The sequence below is a fragment of the Apus apus genome, chromosome Z (assembly GCF_020740795.1).
Source record: "Apus apus isolate bApuApu2 chromosome Z, bApuApu2.pri.cur, whole genome shotgun sequence".
Classification (NCBI taxonomy): Eukaryota; Metazoa; Chordata; class Aves; order Apodiformes; family Apodidae; genus Apus; species Apus apus.
The window spans coordinates 77,737,532-77,747,809 of NC_067312.1; the positions used below are offsets into that span (position 1 = coordinate 77,737,532).

Below are 10,278 nucleotides of genomic sequence, written 5' to 3' on the forward strand. Positions count from 1 at the left end.
TCGGCCGTGCCAGGGCACGGGAGCGAGCTGCGAACTGGGGACAGGGTCCCCGGGGAACAGGGAAGCACACAGCGCTCCTGCTGCCATCTGGCATCAACTTAACACTTTTACACATGGAAAAATAAGCCACAAGAGCTTGACAATTTACAGCTTGATCAATCTCTCGGATGCTCTCAGAGAACCACATCAGGTGTGCTTAGCTTCCTCCTGCTCCCTCTCTACGCCGGGCATCCTGCCCATGGCACAGAATTCTGGGTTTGGGCGCAGGTCAATTAAATGAGCTATGCGATTCGACATGGCAAAAAAAGCCGAAATCATGCCAATGTCCCAGGCATCTTCACGGTCAAACCCATGCCTCTCCAGCTTTTGGAAATGTTCTTCAGTCACGTTCTCAGCTCGACAGATGGCAAGTGCAAACTCCAGCATGGCCAGCTCCCGGTCACTCAGATCGGCCAGTTTCCAGTTCACGATGACCTGTGAGGAGATAGAAACCAGAGGTAGCACAGATGGACTGAGCACAGGTGGACCCAGCACACAGGGTGACTGACTGACCACACACCAAAGACATGGCAGGACACAGGCTCTTATTCAGCACCTGAACCAGATGAACTGGCTGCTGTTAGACAAGAGACTCATCATTTTTACTGCCTGTCTTATCTCAGGGACTATGGCAGTTTTGCTGGGCAGGCCAGGCCATGGAAGAGTTCTTGAACCGGACCCAATGACACCAAGATGTTAAGCTCCCTGTTGGTAGAAACTTTCTCCAGAGATCAGATTAAATCAGCAAAGGCTGTGGACAGCAGGATGAATACTCTGCAAGGCAGCCATCCCACCCTTCATGTTGCCCAGAGAGTGGATGGGGACATACAGACCCCCACCTCAAGGTCCTGCACCCACTGGCTACTGGTTTGACTGCTCACCAACAAACCTAGTAAGCCAGGTATTGAGGTAGGGCCCCAAACATGTCAAAATTGCTCAAGGATGCTGGGAACCACATATATGAAAGGTTCAGAAGATAGGTTAAGGATCAAAATTTGAGGTGAGAAAGCACACACACGAGAGGGGCAATTCCCACTTCCAGAGGGACCATGGGAAGGAGGTGGGCACACGCTGCTGTGACCCCCACTGACCTGGTCAGCCAGCATTGGCTGCTTGGAATAGATCCGATGAAGTGCTCCATGTGCAACCACGCAGTAGGGACATCTATTCACAGTGCTGGTAGCCACAATGATGAGCTCTTTGTCTGCCTTGCTGAGTCGCCCTACAGGGAAAACAAACGATTTGGCACACTTGGCTGTAAAAAAGGGCCCCCCATGCAAGTATCCCTGTGGAAGCAGGAGAGAGGGCTCCGGGGGCAGCTGTGGCAGCACCGCTGCTGTGGCTCCAGAGCCATGCAGCCCCTCACTCACCCTGCCCTGTCTCGGGGATGATGGACAGAACGGGAGAGGCAGAGGTAGGAAGACTTACAGGTTGAGATAAAAACAGTTCAATAATTTAAATGAAATGAAATTTTAAAAGTAGTAATAGAATATACAAATGAGTGATGCAAAATGCGATTGCTCACCACCTGCTGACCAACGCCCAGCCCATCCCTGGTGTAGGAGTCAGTCAGAAGATCAGTATTGTCTCAACATTGTCATCAGTGACTAGACCCCAAAATCTGGACTAACATCTCGACATGAGTTTGCAGTGGCTTGCTGAACTGGCTTGCAGATGCAGAAACCATGGAGAACAGAGTGAGGCTCAGACAGTGTTGGTACCTGGTACTGGTCTATTCTACTGGAGCAGCAAAGGGAAGAACAGCTGTCGAGGAAGATGGATCACACTTGCTGTGCCAACACCCATGAAGCCTTAGTTTAACTTATAATGTTATTATAATACAAAAATATTATAATGTTATTATAATACAAAACCACACCTCCTGGTAAGAAGCCACCCGCCTCCAAAGCTGGCCAAGCCTCAGACACTCCTCTGTGGGCATGCGTGGAAGCCTCACTCCAGACAGGTGGAGACTGGCACATTTCCACGGGACAGAGCTGGAGTGGAGGTGAGTCCAAGGAGGAGCAAGGTGTGCTACCCAGGATAAAAGATGGTTCCTTAGTAACTGAACTTTGAAGATCTTCCCCACCAAGAGATCATGATGATCAAAGAAGAAGCAGAGGAATGCCTTCTGGATTCAGGACCATAGATACGCCTTTGGACCTGTGGTGGTAGCTATTATCCTCTTCCCCCCCATTTTTACCTCTTCTTTCCTATTTGTCTTCCTTTCTATCACATGCTACTTTTCAGGCAAGACCAATAAAGTCATTGTGTGTTGATAACTCCCTGGGCCTGTTGCCATTTCATTTTTGCACTTCGGAATCACAGCTGAAACGAATCATCACACGTCCACCGTGGAGTGGACCATGACACCTGGCTAGTGATCCCAGAGGAGAGAAAATCCTGAAACTGTAGTCCTGGAAGAGACTGATCTTCCCAGCCAACCCTCATCTATATATTGAGCATGATTTTGTATGATGTGGAATATTCCATTGGCCAGTTTGGGTCCATTGCTCTGGCTGTGCTTCCTCCCAGCTTCTTGTACTCCCACACAGTAGCAAGACATGGGAAGCTGAGAAGTCCTTGATTTCTTAGCAACAACCAAAAACATCAGTAGATTATCAAATTTCTTCTCATTAAAATATCCCATACTAAATCCAGAACACAAAGCTCCTCTAGCTACTGAGAAGAATTAGTTCTATCCCAGCTGAAACAAGGACAACAGCCCAGGAGACAGACCTCCAGAAAACATGCAGACAGAACTAAATAACACAAGGGACAACAGTTCTAAATGGAAATACAGTCGGTTTAGATTTTAGATAAGGAGAAAATGTTTTACATCTAGGGTGGTGAGACAATGGCCTGGGTTGTCCAGAGAAGCTGTGCATGTCCCACCCCTGGAGTGTTCAAGGCCAGGCTGGATGGGCCTTGGAGCAACATGGGCTAGTGGGAAGGGGCTGGCCCATGGGAAGGGGTTGGACTGGATCAGCTTTGAAGGTGCCTTCCAACCCAAACCATTCTGGGACACTATGATCATCCATGGGACCAATCTAGCTGGACAGTTGCTCATGAGGCACCTGCTTACAGTGAGGGATTAAGAGGTGGTCAGGAGGGTGACACTGCAGGCAAGATGCTGAAAAGGGTAAGTTCCAAAACACTCCTACTCTTCAAATCAGAAAGGAAACATGAGAAGCAGGAGGGAAAACAGACCCTCATACAGGTAAGGACATGGCTTCCCTACAGTAACACAAGCAGGGCAGAAAGCTTCACACAGGAACTGTGTGTATCATGTGGGAGAGGCACAAAGCTGCACTGCTCCCTGCCTCCAGATCGTGCCCAGATGCTCCTCCCAAGCCCCCATCTCCCATAAGCTTGAAGAGCAGTCTACACACAACAGCTTATTTACAAAATATGGCATAAAGCTGCTCCAGGGGAGGTTTAGGTTGGACATTATGAAGCACTTCCTCACAGAAAGGGTGACCAGACATTGGAATGGACTGCCCAGGGAGGTGGTGTATGCACCATCCCTGGAGGTGTTCAAGGAAAGGCTGGATGTGGCACTTACTGCCCTGGTCTAGCTGATGTGGTGGTGTTAGGTCATAGGCCACACTTGAAGATCTCAGAGGTCTTTTCCAGCCTCAGTAAATCTGTGATTCTGTGAAAACCCTAGTTTTACTAACAGACCCTCAGAGCAAAAGCAGTGAGAACAGGTCCCTCGTTGCCCTGCACCACGGAAGTGTGAAGGAGCAACAGGCAGCCCTGACACTGCTTCAGAGCTGAGCAGAGCTCCCTGCAGGGCAGCCCTCCCCCGCCGGGCACCCACTGCCCCAGTGCCGCACAGACCTCGGTCCCCCCCAGCTGCGGCAGGGCACAGACCCCCGGCTCAGTCTGTCTGCGGGCACGAACTCCCACCCAGCCGCGGCTCTGGGCGCCGGGGCCGAAGGCGCAGCCCCCCAGCACAGCTGCCGGGCTCGGAGGGTGCGCTGCCCGTCGCTGATCCCTGCTGCGATCCCTGCTGCGAGGGACGAGCTGCAGGAGCCTCCACCGGACCTGCCACTCCCCTGGGAGCCGAGGCTGCCTGACCCTGCTGAGCTGCAACCCGACTGACCCCCAGTTTAGTTTGGATCGGCCATCTCCCATGTTGGACTTGCCTGGGAAACCCAGCCCGGTCGCGGCTACCAGACCCCCCTGCCCGCCGGGCTCGGGGCTGTGGTCCCGCCTGCGCAACCAGACACCCCCCGGGCGCCCATCCCAACCCTCGGTTCCCGGCTCCTCCTCCTGCCCGGCCTTTCCTCGTCACGACAGGGTGCAGCGAGGCAGCAGAGCCTGGCTCGAGAGCTGCTTTTTAACCAGAACCGTACGAGTATGAAGCTGTGTGCAGTAGGAGGGAAGCCAGAAGCAGCTGCACAGTTCCAGCCCCTGGCAGCTGTCCTGGCAGGCTGGGAGGCGCAGTGAGACAACACATCTGAGGATACTGGAAATGCCACTTCAAGAAACTTGACCTATACAAAGCAAAGGGCAATTCTGAGGTGGTTGAGTGGTTTACCTGTGTCTTTGTTCATGATGGCATTGTAATAAGCAAAAAAAGCTCTGAATTCAGCAGGCCGGTGAGACATGGCTTTGAACACATTGGGCAGGAATCCAGTCTGTTCAAGGAGAAAGAAAAACAAGTCAAGAACTGTAACTGAACACAGAGGACAGACAGCAACATAATGTGCTGGGCTCAGAGAGCCATTTGTTAGCCCAGCAGTCTCTGCAGACCCAGTCCTCTTGCTCTTTGTGCCCATTTATACCTATGGCCAAACACATAATGACAGAAAGGTTTGAGTTGGAGGGGACTTTACAGATCATCTAAACCCAACCCCCCTGCATGGGCAGGGACACCTCCCACCAGACCAGGTTGTTCCAAGCCCCATCCAACCTGCCCTTCAACACTTCCAGGGATGGGGCAGCCACAGCTTCCCTGGGCAACCTGGGCCAGGGTCTCACCACCCTCACAGCCCAGAATTTCTTCCTCATGTCCAGCCTAAATCTCTCCTCTTCCAGTTCTGATCCATTCCCTCTTGTCCTCTCACTACAGGCCCTTGTCCCAAGTCTCTCCCCAGCTTTCCTGGAGCCCCTTCAGGCACTGGAAGGTGCTCTAAGGTCTCCCTGGAGCCTTCTCTTCTCCAGGCTGAACACCCTAACTCTCCCAGCCTGTCTCCAGAGCTGCTCCAGCCCTCTCATCATCTGTGGCCTCCTGTGGACTTTCCCAGGAGGTCCATGTCCTTCTTATGTTGGGGACTCCAGAACTGGGCAGTTCTCCAGATGGAGGTCTCACAAGAGCTGAGTAAAGGGTGAGAATCCCCTCCCTGGCCCTGCTGGCCACACTTCTTTTGATGCAGCCCAGGATACGGGTGGTTTCTGGGCTCCAGTGCACAGTGCTGGCTCATGTTGAGCTTCTTGTCTGTCATCACTCCCAAGTCCTTCTCCTCCAGACTGCTCTCCATCCATTCTCCCCCCAGCCTGGATTAGTTCTTGGGATTGCCCTGGCCCAGGTGCAGGACCTTGCATTTGGCCTTGCTGGACTTCATGCTGTTTGCACAAGCCCACCTCTCCGGCCTGTCAAGGTCCCTCTGGATGGATCCCTTCCTTCCAGCGTGTGACCTCACCACACACCTTGGTGTCATCAGCAAACCTGCTGAGGGTGCACTCAGTGCCACTGTCCAAGTTGCTGACAAAGACGCTAAACAGCACTGGTCTCAGTACCAACCTTTGGGGAACACCACTCATCACTGGTCTCCATCTGGACATTGAGCTGTTGACCACAGCTTGAGTTTGACCATCCAGCCAGCTCCTTACCCAACAAGTGGTCCATCTGTCCAATCCATGCCATTCCAGGCTCATACCAGGATGTTCTGCAGGACACTGTTGAAGGCTTTGCTCAGGTACAGGTAGATTACGTTGGTTGTTTTTCCTTTGTCCACTGATGCCATGACCCCATTGTAGAAGGCTACCGAATTAGTCAGGCCGGATTTGCTCTTGATGAAGCCGTGTTGGCTGTTGCCAATCACCCCTTTGTTTTCCATGTGCTTTAGCAGAGCCTTCATCAGAGTCTGCTCCATGGTCTTGCTGTGCACAGAGGTGAGACTGACTGGTCTGTAGTTCCCTGGGTCTTCCTTTTTTTCCTTCTTGAAAATAGTTGTTTCCCCTTTGCCAGTCAGTGGGGATTTCTCCAGACTGCCAAGACTTTTCAAATATGATGTACAGAGGCTTTGCAACTTCTTCGGCCAGTTCCTTCAGGAGCTGTGGATGAATCCCATCAGGTATCACAGATTTGTACACCTTCATGTCCTTCAGATGGTCATGAACCTGCTCTTCTCCTACAGTGGGGAGATCTTCCTTTTCACAGTCCCTGCCTTTGCCTTCTCCAACTTGGAAGGTGTGACCACAGAGCCCTTGTTGGTGAAGACTGAGGCACAGCAGTCACTGAGCACCTCAACCTTCTTCTCTGTGTCCTCCATGGCCAAGTCTCCAGTGCCCTTCTGAAGTGAGCTCACCTTTTCCCTCATCTTCCTCTTATTGCTGACATATCTGTAGAAACTTTTGTTGTTGCTCTTAACATCCCTGGCCAGGTCCAGCTCTCTCGGTGCTTTGCCCTTCCCTACCCAATCCCTTGCTTCTCTGACAGCTTCTCCATCCTCCCCCCAGGAACCCTGGCCCTGCTTCCACTCTCTGTGTTCCTGTGCCCATCTGACCACCATAAACGTTCTGTTAACTCTCCTCTTCCCTCCAAGCTTGCAGGATGCCAGGCAGGGGCAGCCCAACCCACACTGCAGATGGTTTGGGGTGCTGGCACATGGTGATGTATCTGCTGGAACAAGGATGCTGCTCTGCTCTTCCCCTCTGTCCCTGGTCACTGCTCAGCCCACCTCTGTGATGGCGTGGGGGGCTGCCCTTCCCCCAGAATCTCTTGCTGCCTCTCCTGTGCAGGATCAGCGAATGCAGCTTCCACCCCCTGGGCCACAGCACTTGGCACTTAACAGCAGGGGCTCAGCCTCCGTGCCTGGCTGCCTGCTGTGGTTGTGCAACTGCCTGCAGGCTCCACCATTGTGCTGGCTGCTGCTCCTCAGGGGTTTTATGGAGAAGGAGGGGCCCAGGTGTCACTGACCCCTCTAGCAACCTCCCTCCTCTGCCACACAGTTCCTGGTGCCTTCCTCCTGTCTCACTGTTCACTGTTACTTTACCACGGGAGGCTCTTCCCTCTTCATCCACAACCCACTTGTTTACTGAGAAACCTCCAGCAAGAGAGGCTGGCAGCACAGTTTCTATATCCAAGTCTCCCAAGTTGATCGAATCCAATATGTAGGTCTTTGCTGACACCCTCAGTGCACTGACACAGGGGTTGGTGGCACAGCATCTGACATTTGAGCTGACTCTTCCTCTGTACAGCATGTTTAACCTCAAGCCTGCTGAGTCCTGTCATTATTACACAAACTTCACAGCAGCAGTAGCAGAGCACAGTTCCAACAGGCTGGCAGGAAGGACAGGGAGGGATGGACTGCTGCTCCCTTGAGATGAACCCCTTCCAAGAGAATCATATCATAGAATCATGGAGTGCCAGGTTGAAATGGACCTCAAGGATCACCTAGTCCAATCTTTAGAGGGAAGTCTTCATGGAGCTGTGGATGGTTGAGTGTTTGAGCCAGCAGTAAGGACCGTGTGGCATTCCTTCTCTGCAACAGCAGGGAAGGAAACTCTTGTCCAGTTCCTTTTTTTTCCCCTTATACACAGTTCTGCATTCTGTTCCACTACAGTGCAGCCCATTTAGCTTTGGAGAAAAAAAGTCAAAGTTCAAAAGCAGAAACACCCACCCTTAAGCCTTTTTATACTGCCATCAAAACAGCTCCTCTTCTATTTTTTGTCCATTAAAAGTGTTAAAAACACACCTAGTATTGTCTCAGGTATACCCAGATGCTCTCCCAGAAAAACAATCACGTCAGTCTTCCAGCTATCACCGTGCATGAGACTGCATCTGAAACAAACCCCTAGTCTCATGGCACCAGGGAGATCAACAATCCTGCCAACACTCTGCAGGATTTCCAGTAGAAGCCCCATCCTGTGGAGTGCAAGGAGGTCAGCAAGATCTGCTGCTCACCTCAGTCTCCTACCAGGTTTGTGTTAGACCTAACTGGACCACAACTACTCTCTCAGGGTGTATGACCAACCTGAACTTTTGATTCTTTCCACTGAGAGTTTAGCAGCAGAACTCTCTTACCTTCATTTCCACTTCCTCCATGAGCTCCAGGATGTCATATGGCAAGTCCTTCTTATTGGGTATCGGGAACCGCCCCACAAGCCTCGCAGTGCCCTCCTCCCTGGTGCTGCATGACAGCTGGGGCTGCCTCCAGAGTCCTCCCGAGGCAAAGAGAGGCAGAAGCTGGGGAGAAAGGAGGAGGAAAGGACTTTGAAGGACACAAAGTGTCTGGACAGCCTGGGGAGGAAGGGCTTCTCAACTCTTCTGACAGGTCTTGGAGGCACCTCTGTCTCTGCAAACCACTCAGGGCTCCATTATCAGGGCAGTTAAGTCCCACTGCTGGTTGCAGCCCTAGGCTGCTCTGCAGACATTTAGTGAGCACCACCCCCCCTTGCCCCTCCTGTGCACCCTCTCACTCAGCTGCAGGCCATGGCTGCTGCCCCTTGCAGCCCTCACCAGGCAAAGGTCAGCCCACCTGTACCAACACTGAACCTGCAGCACCTCCCAAGCTTAAAAAGTGTTTCCAACCAATCTGCACACAGGAACATCACAGAGACATCCAGCTCACTGAGTTCCTTCAACAGAAAAGAACCAAGAATAAATTCCTTTTTTTTCCCCCCTGCCAATCAGCCTTCCTCCAGGCAAAGTGACATTCCTTCCTGCAGAACAATCAGTGGCATCAGAATCAGGCCTTCTGGAGGCCTAAAGCAAACAGCATTGTTACACCAGAACCACTGGAAGGGGCCATTAGAGTAAGACGTTGTGGTCTTGCAGCACTGAGGCCCCCTTTGCCTGCTTTACGAAAGCAGCTGCATCTCACAGATGAAGGTGAAAACTAAACCTGTTGGATCCGACATTGGCCAAGCGGTCTTGCTTGGCATACAGTTAAGAGTTCTGGCCTGAAACACCACCACGCTACTGCAGCATAAACATGTCACTGTGATAACTGGGGCAGAGACACCTCAGCTTGCTGCTGTGAGGAAGGTGCTGAAGCAGCTGTATGTGCTGTACCAGAGTATGCATCCAGGTACCATCTATGAAAATGATGAGAACTTCACTAAAGCATCTCTAAGCAGGGAAACAATCTCAGGAACGAAACTTCTGAGGATAAGTGCAAAGTTCCTCTCTACCCCTGGAAGAAAAAGAACTGGGGACTGAGGACGAAGGGTGTGTGACACGGGGCAGCATCTCCACAAGGCAGCAGCTGTAGGAGGGACGCTGAGCAAGGGCCGGACAGATTCACCCTCCGCTGGCGACGGCGTGTGACGCCCCAGGAGAGAAGAAGCCGCCGTGGAGGGGCCGGAGCCGGTGGCCGCACTGGGCCCCGACAGCTTCTTGGAGGCCACAACATCGCGGCCAGCGAGGCTTTCCCGCTCCGCCGCCCTCCCGCAGAGGGGCCGGTCGACCGGCCGCGCCGCCGGGCAAGTCGCTGGGCGGGGACCGAGGGCAGCCCAGGCCCGGGACGCCAGGGGCTGCACCCGGCGGCTGCCCAGGGAACGGGGCAGGAGCGATGGCCGTCCCCGCCCGCCGCGCTGGGCCCGACCCGCCGCCGCCCGCTGCCCCAGCCCCGCGGAGCCACCCCCGCCCCGCACGGGCCCCGGGCCCAGCGCTACTCACGGGCGCGCGCAACCGCAGGCCACGCAGCACCGACCCGCTCATGCCCCGTCCTCCCGTAGCGGGCCGCCAGGCAGGGGCGGCGGGGCGGGGCACGGCCGGGCCCGCCTCCCTCCGGCACGGCCCCCACCCCGGGCACGGCCCCTGCGCCGCGGCCCGCGGAGCTGCCGGCCTCGCCGGCCGGGGGGCCCATCAGGGCCCGGGGCGCCAGGCCCTGAGCCCGGCGCAGCGCTCAGCGCTGGGAGACGCCGAGGCAGGAGCCGCCGGGAGCGCAGAGCGGGGCGCCCCGGCTGCTCGCGGGTCGGAGGAGCGGGGCGGCCGGCACCGCGGGACGTTTCTTCCGCTCCTGGTCTGTCCCCAGAGCGGGTCCGTCACCCGCTGTGCAAGGA

General features: G+C 54.1%; 1 protein-coding gene across 1 annotated transcript; it reads right to left on the bottom strand.

Moving 5' to 3' along the window:
- Positions 1-136: 136 nt before the first annotated feature.
- Positions 137-9,969, bottom strand: LOC127395956 (uncharacterized). Its single transcript, XM_051643460.1, has 5 exons — positions 9,893-9,969; positions 8,297-8,458; positions 4,586-4,685; positions 1,131-1,261; positions 137-474 (listed from the first exon to the last, which is right to left on the bottom strand). The coding sequence occupies exons 1-5, from the start codon at positions 9,932-9,934 to the stop codon at positions 187-189; spliced, it is 723 nt and encodes a 240-aa protein (XP_051499420.1). The 5' UTR covers positions 9,935-9,969; the 3' UTR covers positions 137-186.
- Between the last annotated feature and the right edge of the window lie 309 nt (positions 9,970-10,278).

Excerpts from the sequence above, each read along its gene's own strand:
- LOC127395956 (XM_051643460.1), bottom strand. The coding sequence starts at position 9,934 with ATGAGCGGGTCGGTGCTGCGTGGCCTGCGGTTGCGCGCGCCC. Across the intron at positions 4,686-8,296 it reads TGGAGGAAGTGGAAATGAAG|ACTGGATTCCTGCCCAATGT; the intron begins GTAAGAGAGTTC and ends CTCCTTGAACAG. Across the intron at positions 475-1,130 it reads AGCCAATGCTGGCTGACCAG|GTCATCGTGAACTGGAAACT; the intron begins GTCAGTGGGGGT and ends ATCTCCTCACAG.